General features: G+C 35.6%; 1 protein-coding gene across 4 annotated transcripts in view; it reads right to left on the reverse strand.

Annotated features, from left to right (window-relative positions):
- Positions 1-19,136, reverse strand: part of NCKAP1 (NCK associated protein 1) — a 53,300-nt gene that overhangs the window by 9,750 nt on the left and 24,414 nt on the right. For all 4 annotated transcript variants that reach the window (XM_066553123.1, XM_066553122.1, XM_066553121.1 and 1 more), the window contains 21 exons: positions 18,058-18,195; positions 17,345-17,393; positions 16,685-16,841; positions 16,046-16,102; positions 15,424-15,520; positions 15,071-15,177; positions 13,878-14,010; positions 12,525-12,606; positions 12,072-12,130; positions 11,375-11,520; positions 10,732-10,864; positions 8,974-9,093; positions 8,593-8,732; positions 7,762-7,893; positions 5,213-5,431; positions 4,740-4,870; positions 4,266-4,363; positions 3,144-3,237; positions 2,455-2,537; positions 1,914-1,994; positions 966-1,059 (listed from right to left, as the gene is read on the reverse strand). In XM_066553123.1, the coding sequence (XP_066409220.1) occupies positions 966-1,059; positions 1,914-1,994; positions 2,455-2,537; positions 3,144-3,237; positions 4,266-4,363; positions 4,740-4,870; positions 5,213-5,431; positions 7,762-7,893; positions 8,593-8,732; positions 8,974-9,093; positions 10,732-10,864; positions 11,375-11,520; positions 12,072-12,130; positions 12,525-12,606; positions 13,878-14,010; positions 15,071-15,177; positions 15,424-15,520; positions 16,046-16,102; positions 16,685-16,841; positions 17,345-17,393; positions 18,058-18,195 (2,350 nt within the window). The remainder of the gene's footprint in view (positions 1-965; positions 1,060-1,913; positions 1,995-2,454; positions 2,538-3,143; positions 3,238-4,265; positions 4,364-4,739; positions 4,871-5,212; positions 5,432-7,761; positions 7,894-8,592; positions 8,733-8,973; positions 9,094-10,731; positions 10,865-11,374; positions 11,521-12,071; positions 12,131-12,524; positions 12,607-13,877; positions 14,011-15,070; positions 15,178-15,423; positions 15,521-16,045; positions 16,103-16,684; positions 16,842-17,344; positions 17,394-18,057; positions 18,196-19,136) is intronic.

Below are 19,136 nucleotides of genomic sequence, written 5' to 3' on the forward strand. Positions count from 1 at the left end.
AATATACAGAAATTCTCTTTGTTGACCTAGCTTAAACATTTCATAGCTGTACCACAATGAAAATAATACATTTTAAATGGCATTTTAGATACCAGATACCTAACAATAATATACTTCTGTATATTATACATACAAGATAGAACAAATACACTTTGGATGGCTTTTTTTTTTTAAGTGCACAAAGAAATTGTGCTTGGGACTTAAATTCAAATATTGAATAGTATTTTCCCCTCTCAAAATAACTACAATTGAAGTAAGAAAAAACAACTTAGGTAGCATTTAAAATATTCATGGCCTCATTCTAACATCAACTATCCAGAACATACAAGGAGAAAAAAAAGTAATGAAATGCTCAGTAAGGAAGATAGGAAAAAAACCTGAAGATCATCAAAAAACACTTAGGAGTCTTAATTCATGTCTTTGAACATGCCAGAGTAAACAAAACTGAAAAGCTTAGACAGCAGTGCCTAAAAGCAATGAAGAGGAAGTGTGACACATGTTAATTCTCTAACATGTTTATTTTACTGTTTTCCCTTGTAAACTTCATGTTAACACTTGTAGGATACACTGGCAACAAAATACTGTGAAATTCACAAGCTGCATTCAGCTCCTAATGCTTACTTAGCTGACAGATTTGTCACACATCTGTGCAACAGAACTGATCAAGCTGTTCACTAGACACTCTTATTGTCATGATTGCTGAATTACAGCAGTGTTCACCATTAAATTCCTTCTACATCTATCTGATACCCTTTTCTAGGTCAGCAAATCCATTCATGAGTATTTGAAGAGATTCTCAAGCCAACACTAACAAACAGAAGGCACAAGTAATTCATCCTCTTATGCCATTTATGAAGTTTATTGAAGGAAAACAAAGAAGTCAAGATATACAAGTTTCCTCCCACCACTTTAAACACTTCTTTTCTCTTTTTAACATTTTTATGTTTGAAGCTGGAACTTCTTACCTGATTTTTGGGAAGACAGTGCTACTACCAAGGCAGGATCAATCTCACAAGGCAATCCAGCAGCTGATGACAGTTCATATACATTCATTGCCACCTGAGGACCAGAAGAAAGACAGCACTGAATGCTTTCATGTCAAGATGACGAAGCAAGTTTTTGCTGTCATGCTTAAAATGAGTTTGAGGCACTAAGGAATTTCAGAGATTTGGCAAATGTTAGACAGAGACTGTAGATTTTGTTTCTAACCTCCACTGAGCAGCTGTGTCTGTACTTTGTGCACCAGATGGTAATTTTGTTGTGTCAAGCCAAACAGAAGTCATATACTTGCCCACATTACCTCCAAAGCAACACCCTGACTTCCAATTAGCTGTTTCTACATCTTTCTTTAATGTGCAAAAGAAACTGACATATTTTGTATACCAGATCTAAAGCATAAGCCAACATCTAGAAATACAGCATTTTTAAACAAGCATTTCGCACAGTGCATTTTCAAAAAATTTCAATTTAAGGTAAAAATCAGACTTGTCACTATTACATGCACAGAACTCCAAGCACATAGACAGTGTTGAAATATTTTTTTTTTTTACTAGCTCCTAATGCTTACTTAGCTGACACAGTGTGGAGCAGCTCAGCATTCTTCCCCTTGTCTTGTTTTAACACTTGATAAATCTTGTTCTTAAGTCTATCAAAGTTCTCAAATGTGATCAGAGGCAGACAGAGACTTGTGCTTATTCTATCAATTGGTTGTGATTTTTTCCCCAGAACATTAAGAGGCTGCAAATCCACATTACTAAGCTCTTGGGGGGTAAAAAAAAAAAGAAAAAGAAAAAAAAGTAGAAAAAGGGTGTTCTTTGTGTCTGGATGTTCAACACTAAACATGAAAGTCTTGTTGCTTCCATATTTTCAGTAAACTCCAAAACTACTCTACCACCCTTTCAGCCAAACATTACCTTCATGTCAGTCTCTCTTGGAATGTGATCTTTGAAGTCCTCAATGGAACTTACAAGGAAAGGAATGTGGTAGGATAAGACCTAAAAGACACAAATATGCACAAAATGAGAAAAATTGCTTCCCATGTTCAATATGAGTTCGACACTACCATTATTTTACTGGGCTTATTTTCCTTTTTAATGGTTTTTATTTAATGCATTTGTTTGTAGATTTAAGATATTAAAGTCTAATAAATGTTTGCAATAAAGAAGAGAAATAGAAGCCTTTAAAATGAGTAAACACAGAAAACATGATCTAAACTAAATGTGATGTTTCAATGTAACAGCTCTCTGAACAGTACTCAAAAAACAGATTCCCTCACCCCAAGTTGCAATTCCAAGTTCAGTTACAACTGAGTATTGCCATTTTACCCACATGTCATCAACCTTTTAAGAGGACAACGTTTTAAGCATTCCTCAACAGTTAAGGTTCAAATATCCTACAATTCCATTAAGTTAAATACAATGAAAATGATTCAGAACATATTCAGTTCTTTCTTACATCTCTAAGTGCTTCCTGTGCCAATGACCGAAAAGACAAGATAACTCCAATAATTGTCATTCTCTTCAAAACACTGTCAACAGCTGAAAAGAGAACAATGGACAAAATGTTGAAGTTGACAAGATCAGTTTTTCAAAAAAGAGAAACAAAATAGTACACAAAATATTGAAAACAACAAGGTACTGAAACAAAGCCCTTCCTTAAAAGAGCCAAAATAACCAGAGCTAAAGCAGGTTTTTATAGCTGAATCCACAATGGGATTTTCTGTAGAAGACAATCACATTTACCACTTCCTGGAATGAAACCTAGTATACACAGCTGGCAGTCCTGGATTCTAGCACTGGTTCTGTGCTTTCTTGAGGACAAAAATGCCTCTTGACTGTAATTATTTTTTGTTTCACATTAAGCTATGTACCAGGCTTTCACATTACTGCTGCTACAGCTAGGTATTATCATCCCTGAAATGATGCTCAAAACTCATAACTAATATAGTGCCTGTGCACTAAATAACACTGAAATCTCACTTTGTACATGAGAAGACTGGAAAAGTTCAAAATAATCCATCAGTTTATATGAGCTCATATACATCTTGCTGCTTATGGATATTCAATACAGAGAAATTAATTTTTCCCGTTTTCAAATATAGAAAATAAGTCTGTATCTTTAGCAGGATCTTGTTAGATACTCACATGATAATCTTTTAAAGAGTGCTGCCATCTGGTCTGGCTTGTCAAAGCTGGTCCTCATTTGTGTTAGAACTTCAACATTCTCCACCACAAGTTTCTATAAAGAAGGACGGATCCATGTCAGGTATAGGTTTCAGCATGTCAACTGCACAAATGCCTGATTTAGGACGTTTCAACCTGGCAGATAAACAACTGACCCCAGGGGACAGAGATGTATCCACTGTGTTCTTAATGGGACTACAAGATCAGTATCATCATCAGTCACTACTACACACAAAAGCAAGCTCTGAATCAAAAAGCAGAGAATTAGATACCAGATACCCCTTAGAACAGGACTTTTGTATTGAGCAATGTGTACCACATCTTAAAGCAAAGGAATTTAACTCTGTGAAAATCAGACAATACGTCCTTATGCCACTCAGCTTTTTAGAAGAAAAGTATACATATTACAATAAAATTAGAAATTCACAAAGTAATCAATTCTTTGGGTTTGTTGCTTTCATTAATTAAGCTGAAATTTAATGTTGGTAAAATTGAAAAATTGAATCAAGAGTGGAAGTCAGATTGTTAAACCTTGGTGCAGTTCACTTGAAATTTTCTTCCACTATAATATGAAAAAGCAAAGACATAGTTCCAAGTCCCAACACCTTAGCCAGAAACAGTTAAACTCAAGTGCAGTAGTTTTCATTTCAGTTTGGCCAGAAGAAAAGAAAATGTGTCTGTTTCTAACTTTTAACAGCTCTCATATCAGCAACTTGTAAGATTAGAGTACATGTAATAACTTTCCTGAAATCATTCTCCAAATATTTAACAGATTAAAATTTAAATTAGCGATTGCATAATCACGTCTCTAAAATGTCAGATCCTGCTAGCTGAGGAACTTAGTCTGTGCCAAACTGTATTCTCAAACTCTCTTCAAGCAAAAAATAGATAGTTTATTCTTATAAAAATATTTTTGCAGTCTCAATGCACCCTATTTCAGAAAGGGAAAAGTGATTATCTTTATGTAGAGGAAAATCAATAGCTAAGAAAATGCAGATCTCTTGTGTTCTTCTGAACATTGAAGTTCCTTCTGTTTAAAGAAGATTTCAATTAATGTTCCCACCCACCAGCTTCCAAGGTTACCTTAAGCTCAGCAACCTGTGAAGAGATGTGCCACATCAGACTTTCACTCAAGAACTTCATGCCATATGGTCCCAGAAGTTCAGATAGGGCTCTCATTTCTGGGAAAGAAAAGAAACTCTTATACTTCCAATATTCCATCTTCATTTATTTGCAGCATGGTGTTTTAAGTGAAAAAATATTTTACTCAAAAGCATAATTTTAAAGACAAGAATTTGTATGGTAGTAAACTGACACACAATATACCCATCTCTTTAGCTTAAATGCAATGCTACTTTGAGCAAAAATAGGAAAAGTGAGACAAGAGGCAGCAAGAATAAAAAGTACCTAAAATACTACTGAAAGCTAACAACTGTTAACTCTAAGAGTTAGCTGTTATTTCAGTAACAGTTGCTCTGAGAGTTGCTGTTATTCCAATTACTCAAGCAAAACAGTAACTGTCCTTCACAAATATTGAGTAGAAGCATCAAAGCTTACCTGATATATCAGAGTATTCCTCAGCATTAAATGTCAATTCATTTTCTGTAGGCAAATTCACGAAAGCCTTCATAGCTGGGAAATAGGCTATGTGACCATTGCTGACTTGCCGTAGCAAAGTCTCCAAATACCTTATCAGAAAGGAGAAATGTTTTAGATGAAAAGGCACATCTTCATGGATACTCTATGCAGATGAAATACAGCTGTGTGACAAGGGACAGCAAAGCTTTATTTTCATACTTCAACTGATGCCTGCATTTTACTCTATGTCTCATCCTTATAAAAAGTAAAAGTTGGCCAACAGGCAAATTTCAAGCTGCTTTTAACAGGTACAGAGACAAATAAAAATGTGATTTTGGAAACTTAAGAGAATTTAATATAACTCCACTTCTCCAATTCTAGATTTTTCATTAAACAACAACATCAATAAAAATCTCTAAAAATTCTCTAACAAGCATTCATGCAATACTTACCAATTTGTGTAGAGACTGGTAATGGTTGGCTCACCATGGCTATCTAAATGCTGGGTTTGCTGAAGCAGAACGTTGTTAAACACTCGTGTAATGTCAATTTGTACATAATTTTCTATTGACTGCAGGACTGTCATATAGGCTCTGACACTGGTCAACAGCTCTGAAGGCTTTGCAATCTCTTGTGTTGCTTGATTATACATTGTCATTCCAACAATTGACCTTTTGGAAACAAAAGGATAGGAAACAAATCAATTCATTTCTTAGTAAAATTCAACAAAGATGCAGCTATAAAGACGATTTTATATCCACAGATTTTCACAGAATGGCCTGGGTTGGAAGGGACCTTAAAGACCAGCTAGTTTGACCCCTCCTGCCATGGACAGGGACACCTTCCACTAGACCAGGTTGCTCAAGAGCTCCATCCAACCTGGTCTGAAACCCTTTCAAGCATGTAAAATATTCACTTGACTTGAATACTGCTCAAATCCTCATGTATAAAACTCTGATCAATGCACATGCTACAGCAGCACTTTTAAAAACTGCTTTGGATTCCAAAGGCAATTCTATCTGTGGTTCCAGTAAAAATTTCATGAGACTAAGAATACTCACCAAGCCCTTTTTAAATAACGTTTTTTCCCCCCACATATATATGAGCAACCTACACTGTGCAAGGCTTATGTAACTACTTCAGCAAATAAATTAATTTTGTTCAAGTCTTTTAAAATGCAGAACTTATGGGAAATGCAAGAGCAATCATGTATTCAAGTGTTCAAAGCATATTAACACAAAACATTATTTGACCAAAGCTGCTGTTATAGTTTGAAATATCCTTAAAAAAAACCACATAGCTGTAGTATAGTGTGAATTGTAAAATATATCCAGTATATACGTAAAGTAAATAAACAGAAATCCTATTATGAAAAATACATCTCCCTTCAGCTAAAACAGTGATTTCTATCTTTAATCAAGGAACCAAGAAATTGCAGGACATACCTTAATTTGCTCAAATTCTCACTATAAATAAAAATAGATGTTCACAGGCTAGCTTTCATGGTAGAGCAGAACTGTTAGAAGGGCTGTATATTGCATTTATCATACATGGACATGGACCTTATCCAGTATGTCACTGGAACCAAGTCCTCAAACACTGTGTCAGGGGATCCTTTAAGGCAGTCTTAGTAAACAAATACTTGTGGTAGTGTTTATTTTAAATTTATAATGGTCTCAGACTTTTAAGAGCTAAGCTTTTAAGTAATATGTACTTTTCAAAGACAGTACAGAAAGTAAAAAAAAAGAAATGGGTAGATAACAACCTTCATCACAGGTAAACAGGATGAGTTACTCTGGAGGAGAACACATTATTTAGAGTAACTTTTTTGATGTTGCTTGAACATATGTAAATAAGTATTTTCAAGAGTTTACTTCTGAGGTAGTGTCTTATTTTAAAATAAATTCAAAATGGACACAATAACAAGATTAAGTGGCATAATAATAAGCTTCAGTCCAAGCACACATGACACAGAGGAGCTTAAAACAGTAAAGAAACCCTAACAGTGAGACAGTAACACTGTCTTTTAAGGAACACTGCAAGCCTCTGAATGAAATGCCACTTGCAGATCTGAAAAATAATTTTAAATTGCATATCTATTATGTTCTGCTAACAAGTTTCATTTCTTTCATGAAGCAAAAAAAAGGAAAGCAGTCTCTGAAAGTAATGTGCCTGTTGCTTCAGCCCCAATCCACAAGCTGACCTCCTCCAAATAAAAATAATAAGCACAAATGACTAACACTGGTCTAAGTTCATAAACCTGAAGAGCTGACTTCTTAAAACATCATCAAGTTATCTTCATTTGTATGCCACCTTATCTTACTGATGGAATGCTCCAGTGAGCTAATATTACGTCTGAATGATTAAACTGGTTAAGCCTTATACCCTGCTTGAAATATATAACCAGTAATCTTTGGTATAAAATAGCAGGATAACTGGCTGGTTTAATATGAAGTCCTCTCCAGAAGCTGCTATTTGCCTGTTTCTGTAAAAAATTGTGGGAAGATCAAGGTAAGAACACACAGGAATATCAATTATCAACACTTTATTAAAAAAAAAAAAAGAAAAGTAACTGCACATATTCTCAGTTGGCTTTGTCAGATCTTGACTTCTGATTTTTAGGCTTCCTTTCAGCAAGGCAGTGGACTCAAATACTCAAAAACATTCCAGCACTGTGCAAAAGAATGGTGGGAATAGATATCTTCATACATGCCTACAAACAGCCATCACCAGCTCCTACAAAATACACAGGATTGGGAATGCAGGATCTGGCTGTTAAATAGATTACATGGATTTCAACATATTTTATTTTAAAAAAGGAATTGCCTATTGTGTATGCCTGCACATGTAACTTATAATCATTTTGCTGGGATTCTACTCACAGGTTTCACAATCCACCTTTAACACCTAGTTTAATGTAGTAAGTACACAATATTTCCAACATAAACTAGCAAAGGCTTATTTTGTGTATCAATGTCTCTAACTCTCCAATGTTTCTTACTTGGTAAAGCGGATTTCCAGGTGAGATGTCAAATATTCTCTTGGGGTAAACGTGTGCTCCCAAACCACCATGTTTGGTACATAATTGATTGAGAAGCAGAGCTCAGAAAGTGCAGTATGCAGTTTGTCCAGGCTTTAAAATAGACAAGATATTAAGAAAAATATTTAATGTAACAGAAGTGTATATTATCATGGAAGAAGGCACATACTGAATGGGTAATTCTTCAAAAGCAAGTACAGGTCTAACTCTTCATTATCATGTTCTGCTCTGAGACACTTTTCTAGCATATTTAAAACCCAGTATTTTAGCCAAGAACACATCCTACAACTGCATACTGATCTGCATTAAATACAGTGATGTGAGATATATTTTTTAATCTATATTTTTTTCTTTTCTACCCCCCCAAAAAAGAATAGATGCTTAAGTGATTTAGAAGACAGCAAGAACTTCCTGTCCAGCCTGTACTTAAGAGTGCTAAAGCAAGGTAGAATCAGAGATGCCACCCACTCCTTGGGCTCACATGCCCACAGTTAATATGACTGTTCAGGAAGCCTAGCTACAGCATAGGGATTCTTCTTGCTCAGGAAAGGAAACAGCCAAGGGATAAATTCAAGTGACAAAAACTCCTATTACTTATGTAACAAAATTCAGTCTCTATACAAGCCACAGAAGCATCATAAGCTCCAAACTGCAAAGCTGTCAAACTTACAGCCAAATAAATTTATTCAAACAAATTAAGCAAGAAGCATTCAATATGTAAAACATATTGAAATGTGTGAAACATATTTTGACTTGGGATTCAAGGTGAAAAGAACAGAAGAAGCAACTTACTTTGTCACAACCAATCTGTTTTTCCTCATGCTTTCTACTCCTGGTTTCTCCCTTTCAGGTTCTCCTTTCTTTCCAGTCTGTTTTTTTGACTTCTTGTTCACTGCTTGACTGATGGTTTTGGCACAATGTTTTGGCAACAACTAGTAAACAAAAAGAAACAGCCCCTCCAAATTAAAATCCAGTTTTTTTAGCACATTTCATCACACAAATAACACATTCCTTTGACACAATTCTAGTATTAAAAATTCTTGCTCAAATCACCTTCAGTTTTATAAACAGAAAATTTACCCCAAAACACAGAAAAAAGCAAACAGAAAATATCCAGAAAGCTGAATGGAGAAAATCTCCAAGGAGAATTAAAACAGACACAACCATACTCACCTGGTCACTCAGTGTACACTGTTCTGTGCAAATGTCTGTGATGAGATTTCGAGCCTGCTTGGCCATTTCATCCAAGAACATGTTACACAAGGAAAGGCTTCGATCCCCAATATGATGTCGCTGTTCAAAGGGGAGAAAAGGAAGCAGGATTTTCAGTTTCCATCAGTCCTACAGCACTGCAGAGAACAGTTCACTAATCATAGAACTAGGATATGGGAAATAATAAATTTATTAGTCCTCAATAATCTTGACTCCTGGCTGGTTTTTGTTTTTGGAAGCAATTTGAACCATGAAATTTTCAAAGTCACCATTAATTAATTTTTTTTTAAGGAGGCAAAAATAATGTTTGAAGAAGTAGGTTTTCACATTTAATTTTGGATCAAATCTGCTTCAATGTGTCCAATATTCCAAGGTCTCTGTGAATGTCCTCTTCATTAGTATGTGCCAATACTAAGTCTAGGGGGAAAAGAGGATGCAACTCAAGCTATAGAGAAAGCAGTGTCCTTCAGATCACTGAGAAAGTCAATAATAAAGCCCTGCTGCATTAATTTCTGGATTCTGTTCCTTTCTCACTGGATCGGCACAAGAACAGCCTCTGTCTTGCTGAAATCCTCCTTTCACCACTGATGTTTACTTTCTATCAGCCACACTATGACACACTGTACACAGCACAGCAAAGATTATTTTTCCAAAATGATAATAGTTACCAAGGAATACAATTCAGATATTGAATTTCAAGTTCTGCTGGTTGTGACAAAATGTGCTTGCTGCAGCTGAATGCACAGTAACTAGTGTCCAGTGGACTCTGGCTACTGATTTCTTACTGTTACTATAATTGTTCTCAAAGATGTCTCTTGTCCTGAAGGGGTCAGCTTTCCTGGAAACTTTATATTGCTTGTCTAATATGAATAGCATTGGCTGCTATTTGAAGCAAAGCATACAAGGAAAATACCTATATAGATGTATACTGTAATGAAGTTTAGCAGAAAAGAATTTTATTTTTAAATAAGAATACCCCATATTTTGTATATTACAATAAATCTTACTCAACTAATTGTTTCAGATGAGCACTGTTAGCAATGAAAACAACATTTTCATAAGTACTAGATAACAATGGACAAGTTAACTCCCAGACTAATTTCAAAGTCAATGAACATACAGGAAATATAGTAAAGGATTTATGCCCTTACAACAAAAATAGAAAGAATTTCCTCAGATTCTAACTGCTTCCTTTAACAGAGTCCATTTCTTCAAGCCCCACAGTATTTTTTAAATTCTACCTCTAACCAACAAGGTTTCCATTACCCAGTTCTGACCAAAGCAAATGCTTGTATGATACTGTGTATCACTTTTTTTTTTCCTATTGAAAACCAACTGTAACAAGCCATATAGAACTCCCAGCTTCCTATTTCCTTCTCCCAGCCATGAGTTTATAAATCATTTAAGAGGAAAACTGTTGCTTCTAAGTTTAAACAGGCATAGGGGATTTATTAGCATCTAGGCCTAATTTTTGTACCCTAGGTAATCCTTCTTTAAAGCAAAGATCAAAATTCTTTCTCACTTGAGAAAAGGATTTAGAGATTTATGCATGAAGAGTCATCTAACAAGGTATCCACTTGTTTTACCTCCATTTTTACATTTTTAGCCCTCTCCTCCCTCAAATGTCAAATTGCCATAACAAACACCTTTTTGCCATGTTCAGCTCTAGTTCACTCTTTGTTGAATAAGAGATGAAAATAACTAAAATTGAAAAATTACCTCTTCAGGGCATAGTTCATGGGTACAGCTCATAAAGTGAGTGCAAAGCAGTGGGAATGCAATTGAGTATCTGGATTGAGAGGGAAGCTCCAAACACTGCTGAAACATCTTCTCAAAAGCACGACTATAAAAACTGAACAGAATTAATCAGTTATTAATCAGACATTTAAATGCAATATGTATATTTTTTGCTGCAAATAAGGGTTACTTCACACAAACCAAATGTAATTGTAAACACATTTTGTATACCAAAAAATGATCAAAGTATGAGGCAGTTTTGTTTGTTTTCTACAATCACTTCCTATGCATTTTATTGGGACATGTATTTTACATTATTATTATTACCATAATCATTTCTTTATTCTGATGTTTCCCACATAGGGACTGTAAAAACTTGCACTTTTTGTCAAGAAGTATTAAGGAGAAATCTGCAAATGATTCCTGATCAATTATATGACTGTCAGAACATGTCTGACAAATGTTCATAAATACTTTTTTCAAACTAATTCTGCTAGAAACCAGAAATTACAATCGATTCTTCCACTGGCCTATATTCCTACAGAGTGTGCTATTTAAAAATCACACTTGCAAGGACAAACCAAACAAATAATAAAAAACTTGTACAGTCATGTTAGTAGCATACCAAAAGATAGAAAGATCTGAGGTTTCCACCAACATCTCCACCAAAGAATCTACCATTTTTGTGTGGAAAATGATTGTGTTCATCATTTTTCCCAGTTCTCTATGGTCTGCAAGGCCAAGTGAAGCTTTAGAAACACTGGTGTAGGCCTGGAAAGAAAACACAATTTATAACTGCAGCTGCTTTTTGCAAATTCCATTGCTATTGCTCAGTACCAATGTTAAATACTGTTTGTGCTATGCACAGGACACCTGTGTATTTGAAGACCATGCAGGGATTCTTCTCTTTCCACTAGGGCTTAAAAAACAGCAAACTGCCTTTCAGTGAAATCTCTCAACAACCACTGAATAAGGCACTAATTTACAGACAAAATGCTGAACAAATGTATTGGCAAAAAACAAATTTGTAATCTCTCCCTTACCAGTGTAGGCACGTTGAATCACACTCTGCACACCCACCAAACAGCTCAGCCTCAACACATTCTATTTCTGAACTGTTATAAACACCCCAGGGGATGATTTGCAAAAAGAACCCAAAGCAGACAAAGTTATATCAAAACATAGCAAATTATCTGTTGAAGAGTAGGTTGTTTTTAGATAGCCTGTCACCCACTTGCAGAATGAGAGTAATCTAGAACAGCAGTAATCTATGAAACAGTTTGGTTTTTAGTGAAACATCATGCATATGGACCAATTCTTACCTGCAATCTGAACCAATCTAATCTCATTCCTCTGAAGTCAAACACCTCTCCATCTTCAACTGCATCAGGGAAAAATATAGAACAGAAAACCCTTAGACAGCAATAACAAATTCAGAGAGACTAGATCAGACTTTCTAAAAAACCCAAAAGACTAAAGAATGATTTGGGTAATGAACCTCATGTTTTTACCCAAGAATTTTGATCCAGTACAGTTGCAGTAAAAGGAATTAAAATATCTAGAGGATAGTATGTGTAATGTTTTCTGTATTAAAAGGTTGGATTACTACCCAATAGCATCCTTTGAAAAAGGGAGACACCACAAGAAGCAGATACAAAAAGGAAAGAGAAACAAGGGAACCAAATCAGTTTATCTCCTTCTACTGATTACATGAAACAAAAGTGATGAAACTTTTCAGAGGAATCTGCCAATTTTCCAAGATCATTTAAACTTACCTTGTTTCACACTTAGTGAAGTCATTGTGTTTACAAAAGAGGACATGATGATTGATTCATCCTCTGGGCACACTGAAAGATTCTAAAAGAAATGTTGTTGTTGTTATTATTATTATTACTTTGAACTTGGTTTATGAAATAATATCAATATCTATGCCCCATTTATCAGCTATACTCTGAAATGTTCAAAAACCTACAAGAGGTAACTTAATCAATAGAATTTTTCAAATACTGCTATTTAATAGCTTTCACTTTTTAATTCATTGGCTGATGACAAATACCTAGAAAAGATTATTTCCAAACCAATAGCAGCTCAAAATGGGAAAATCTGTCAGTGAATGTAGTTATACTACATTTTCTATCCTGTCTGCAATGAAAATCTGGTTATTGCAGGGTATAATGGAGCCCACATCAGCATTACTTTACGTCCAAAAAACCCCTCCCTCAAAATTTTTTTTACAAAAAATTTGAATTTATTTTACTAAGCATTCAAATTTTACAAAATGCAACATAAATCTTTGTAGTTTTACTATATAGGACCACAATTCTGTTAAGTAATGTAATGCAGAAGTTTCCCTTAATTCCAGAAAAAACTGACATTGAAACCTAAAGGCTGAAAAACATCGCAATGACCTCTCAATCACTTGTCTAATCTGGGGCTTGACATCTGTTATGAATTAATGTCAACTAAAATTCAAGCCCATTTTTCCCCTCATTTCAGCTTGGGCTCCATCTAGTGGGGTCACCAGGAAATAAAACCAAAGCACTTCAGAAAGTTTATCCTTTCTTGGTTGGGCTAAATAAGAAAAGGTTTCTACACTCCTTCAGTGACAGTACCTGTTCGACAGCCTCTAAACATAACAGTACTTCATAATATTCAAATATGAACACTGAAGTATATAAATTCATACCACTTGTAATGTATGAAGCTGTGTCAGGGGAGGGTGAGGCTGGATATTAGGAAAAGGAAAGGAAAATATTAGGAAAAGGTTCCTCCCTCAGAGGATCCCCAGGGCTTGGGTCACAGCCCCAAGGCTGCCAGAGCTCCAGGAGCATTTGGACAATGCTCTCAGGCACAGGGTGGGATTGCTGGGGTGTCCTGTGCAGGGCCAGGAGTTGGACTTTGATGAGCCTTGTGGGTCTCTTCCAATTCTGGATATTCTGTGATTATATATAAAACCCACAAGTTTTTATATAAGTCTAAACCCCAGAATTAAGCAGTAAATTAATCTGGTTTACTCCGTAGCGTTCACCAAAATCCACAAACTGGGATGCACTTTATGATGTCATTTTGGACAAAAAGCCCTTGTTAAAATTTGCATTTGAGAAGGCAGAACCATGATGTTGCCATACCTGCACCAGCTCATTTAAGACCACTGCATCAAAGCCAGAGAGATACTGTACATAATATCTCTGCATCACTGGTCCGTATTTCCGCACGTGTGCCCTGAGCTCCTCCATGTAGAATATCAGCTCAGCTATGTGCCTAGACAAAAAAACAAGGACAAGCTTAGAAATGTCACTCAAAATATTCAAACAAATATCTATCATGGGAATTTCCTCCTACATCTTGTTTTTAAAACAATTATCAATACCTAATTTCTGTAGGAAAGTATTGGTTAATGTTGTAAAAGGAGCTTACATAGGTAATTTTCTCTGCAAGCTCAAATCCACTCAACAGGACATAAGTTAGCAGGATATCATCATAGTAATCCTCAAAGGTTTGTGTAACTATTCAGTTCTTTTTCTGAATAAGAAGCCCTTCTGTACAGCTCAATTTGAAAAAACGTTTTTCTCAAAAAGTAGTTAAACCTGAAAAATACAAGTCTAATAACTGTGTTTCTGGGTTTTTTCCCAAGCCATGAGGATGGTTAAATACTTGCACAGGTTGTTTCAGAGAGGCTCTGGAACCTCCATCTTTCCTTAGCACCTAAATCCAGTGGAGAGAATCCAAGATTTTCCCACTCCAGCTCTATAAATGGCCTTGTGATTGTTACTTGTTTAAAATCCTGCAGTCATTCAGTTCAACCTTGTGTCCAATAATCTTGAGAAGTCTCCTGCCTATCCACACTTGTAAGATCTTGTCATCATATTTCTCATTTTTACCATCTGTTTATGGTGACACTAAAGCTGTTTTACATAACTAAAGCTTAGCTGATTTAAAAGACAGTTTTGCTACAAGAGACAATCTAAAAATCAACAAATAAAGTTTTTTGAAAGTTTTCTTGCCTCCTTCATTAATTTTATCAATGCAAAATCAATGAAGACGTGAAAAAAACCTTTATTTTTGCCTATTCAAAGTTAAAAAACTAAGTTATATAAAATATTTCTATTTTATATATGAATTTTCACTGATGTGCTCCAATTTCTAGGACAGTATTTCTAGTTTTATGTTTTGGTGAGACACTTAATATTCCCAAGTAAAAATTTTCTGAACATTCCCAGCTGCTCCATATAGCCAACCTTTTCTGAGATTCCACTGCCTTCAAATTTCTTTTGTCTGTGAAATTCTATTTTTGAAGGAACTGCATCAAAAATGCACATACTTATCTATGAAATCATCTGCGCTCTTCTTTGGCATATTATCTGCATGACGAAGAAGCCAAATAATTTCATCACGAGCAAAGGATAATGCCATAAATACAAAAAGTGCCTGAAAAACAAAAATTGTTCACTTATCAATATATATCAATATATAAACTTATCAATATACACCACAGCTGAATAGTTTGTGCACTCAAGAGGCAACTAGCCTCTAAAACCCAAGAACTTAAAAACTAAGTAGGTTTTCTCGGCGTGAAGCAAGGAGTTTTTTCCCCCCAAAGAAAATAAAGATTGGATTTACCATTGAGAAACACACTGGTTTTTGCACAAATGACACCAAAAAAGCTGTCATTACCTTGGGACCCAAGAGGCCTGGCTGGTCAGACAAGACAGTGGCCAGTTCTTTGAGTGCAGAACGTAAAAACTTGCGTCTCTCTCTATGCATTGAGCCACTGCATCAAAAGAACATACATTATCCACTACGCCAGACAAAGAATACTTCATTTTCAAGAGCATTTAAAACCAAACATAGGCAGATTATATTATACCAACTTCAAAAGTTCAGAATTTTGAAGAATGTGGTTCAAAAAATTGGCATTCTCATCTCCAACACCATATATTTTTAAAGCATCAATAAATTTAAACCCCAAGTTCTCTGCCCCCTCTCTGTGATGTGCATTTGACTACATTAAAAGATTTCTATTTCATCTGCATTGACCTTTTGTAATCAGATGAAACATAACTAATGAATAAACTAAATGCTATCATCCTGATAATTTGAAAACTAATCCAGAACTTGGGAAGTTAAATCCATAATAACATTAAGCAAATCCAGATTTAAAAGAACAATCAGTAAATGATTCATTTGAAAATGCATGACTAATTCTGCATTTGACAGATTCTGTTTGCACAATCCTTATAACTTCGCTTTATGAAAAGCAATCCTAAAATCAGTCAGAAAACCTTAAGACACTTACGCATGTGAAACAGCAGCTTCTTTGCACTCTCTGATGTCATTGATACGCTTGTTGTAGCTGCAAGTAAAAAGCAACCACATGTGGTATAAGAGTCAGTAGTACATTTCAGAAAGAGCTGAGTGGGACTTGAGAGGAGCTACAATGTTGTAGCAAGCAGGATACAGCAGAAAACACACACCAGCTCCTGAGCAGAGCTAAATGCCAAAACTAGATCCCCAAACCAAAAATCTACTGAAGTGCTCCTGGTGTTTGCTGGTAGAGGTCTCAACTTTGTTTCTGAGTTTTCATATAATGTACTGCAGAATTAGTGGCAGCAAGATGCAATTTTTCAAGCAAACCCAACATTCATAATATCTTTTCCTTTCAGTAAGTCAAGATTTGTGGGTGAGATCATTAATCTTAGAGACGTGCCATTTTAGAGACTGATTCACCAGGCTTTCAGAACTGAGATAAAAAAAGGTGTGGTGGTTATGAAATCAGGCCCCTAAAACTTATGCATTAAGGAACAGTCATGATACCAAGCAAAATATTTGTGTACCTAAGCCAAACTTATATGAAACAGAAGTAATCTGTTTGAAACAGTCCTTCAAGAAATATGGTGTTTTTAGCAGAGATTCTGAAAGAAGAACAAAAACTTACCCTCTTATGTTTACAAACAAATCTTCTGCAGCTTTGTGAATATGGAACACTTCGTCTCGAAAGAGAGCCAAGCAAGAGCTGCTTTGAAGTGCAAGTTTCCAAAGATTCAAAGCTGTAGCATCACTATTAAGGATTCCATGGCACAAAATAAATCCAACTTCAAAAGTTCACATTGATGTATGTCACAAATCAGATGCACAAAGACAGTAAGAGAACAGTGAGATGATTATGTACTTTGTATAAATAGTCTGCATAGATCATTAATAAACTCTTTAATGTATAACATTTTCCAATACATAAAAAATACCTCCCTCCCCACTTCTAATGGAAGCATTTTTGCAATATTTGTGTGAAATTAATTACTTTATGCTGGAGTATAAAATAATGGAGTATGCTGATACTACTTGACTACTTTCATCAAATTCCTGAAGCCCTCACTTCCAAAGTCTGGAACAAACTGATGCACATGCATGATTTAGCAGCACATGCTAAATTCTAGCTTCACTGCATATTAGTACAAATGAAATTTAATCAAGCTATTAATTGTAATTAATAGCTGTAATTAATACAGCTATTGTACAGTACAGAAAGCAAGTAGTCTTAAATGTTAACCAATTTTTTTTAATGCAACCATGAGCTGTTTCAGAGTATTTTACTCACAAATGATCCATTTTTCCATTGCATCCAGAGATAGGTATTCACATGGCATCTGTTAAAAGAACAGTAATTTGTAGCACTCTAGTTATAAGTACTTCTTAGCAAAAAGGGACAAACAAAGCCTTAAATGCTGATCATAGAAGGCCACTGACCACTAACAGTGATTCAGTGTTTCAGCACTTCAGAAACTGAGGGTTAGAATATTAAGTGAGCTTCCATACCCTCCAAAATTTGAACAAATTTTGACAAATATTTATTTTCAATAAACATTGTATTTAACAATATTCAAGAATTGAAAGCTTTCGATGGATACTAATCACAACCTGACAGCTATTAAAGCTTCAATTTTTTTCAGAAAGATAACCATTGCTATCACAGCTGAGGCAGCAATGCAAACATAAATTTTAAAGGAAGGACCAGCTCTGAATTCCAGTCTCCTGGCTCACAAACACCTAAGAGGGTACTCAGCATTCCTCCCCTTTACAACTGCAGAAGTTAACATTGCTTCCCCTCATCTTCTGGTCAATAAATTACAGAAGCTGAAGGCACAAGTTAATGTAACAGAAACTTTACTTAATGAGAGAAAACTTTCCCCCTGTTCTAATCAGCGTATTTTCTTCTCTGATGAAAAATCACATAGAAGTAATCCAACGGACAATTATTTGACAGAAAACCTTACTTAACTCTATCACAGAATGTAAATTAAAAGAGCATACTGTGTCAGACTGTGCAGGATTGAGCATTGTGCTGGGGGCACTGATGAGGCTCAGCAGTTGTGCGTTTCTCCACTGGTCAGCTGAGAGATTTCGCCGAGGATAGACCATCTGGAGTGAAATCAGAGCATCTGAAAGGGACTAGAAAGCAGGCTAATGATTAGTTGGAATGGTCAGTACTTTTTCATCAGCAGAGCTGTTTCCTCAGCATTATTACTAACACTCACCAGAACATTTTAGTGAACTAGTTTTGAAATTAAACATAAGGTTAAATCCCATTGCACCTAGCTTATTTAACATATAAAAGACTACTCCAGGCTAGAGGAAGGATGCAAAGAAGGAAGAGTTTGATTTCTATTATTTTAGTTAGAGTTACAAAATTCTGAGCTCAGAATTAGAGGACATGGAAAAAGTAAGGCATAAAATAAGGCACAAAAGCCCTCTCACACACAACTGGAAGTTGTCCATTACATATTCAAGCATCCCAGTTGCTGTACTACTCCCTTCCCTGCCACTTCCTTTGGTATGTCTTTCCCCATGGTAGCAAACTCTAATTCTTTTGAGCAGATACTGTCTGCAGGAATATCTCTGTAGCAAATTAAGCTTATCTGGGAAAGTGTATCCTAAGTCTTTCCCCTGACTTTTTTATCAATAGTGGTGTTTGAATGAATCCTCAGGGAGCCAGATCTGAACAGTGTGAGAGCAGAGGAGGTCACGCAGGCCAAAAAACCAAAGTCATCTGCCAAAGCTAAATGTCAAGGACTAAACAAATAATAAACAAATACAAAGGACTAAACAAATACAAAGGACTAAACAAATACAAAGGACTAGTTTGCTGCAAAGCAGTGGGATTACACTGACAACTACAGTGTGCAGTTCCATGAGAGTGCAGCCCAAGAATGTTTCTGTAGAGCAGCACCTGAAAAGATCCCTGATCCAATTTATGCTTCTAGCACAGAATAATCACAAGAGCAAAAATTGGACTGAAAGGCATCTTTACAAAGGTGTCAATGGAAAGGACTGATCCACTATTAAATACAAGAGCATAAACAAAGATAATACTGAGAAGTAAAGCATCTTTG

Source organism: Molothrus aeneus, chromosome 7 (assembly GCF_037042795.1).
Source record: "Molothrus aeneus isolate 106 chromosome 7, BPBGC_Maene_1.0, whole genome shotgun sequence".
In the NCBI taxonomy this organism is placed as follows: domain Eukaryota; kingdom Metazoa; phylum Chordata; class Aves; order Passeriformes; family Icteridae; genus Molothrus; species Molothrus aeneus.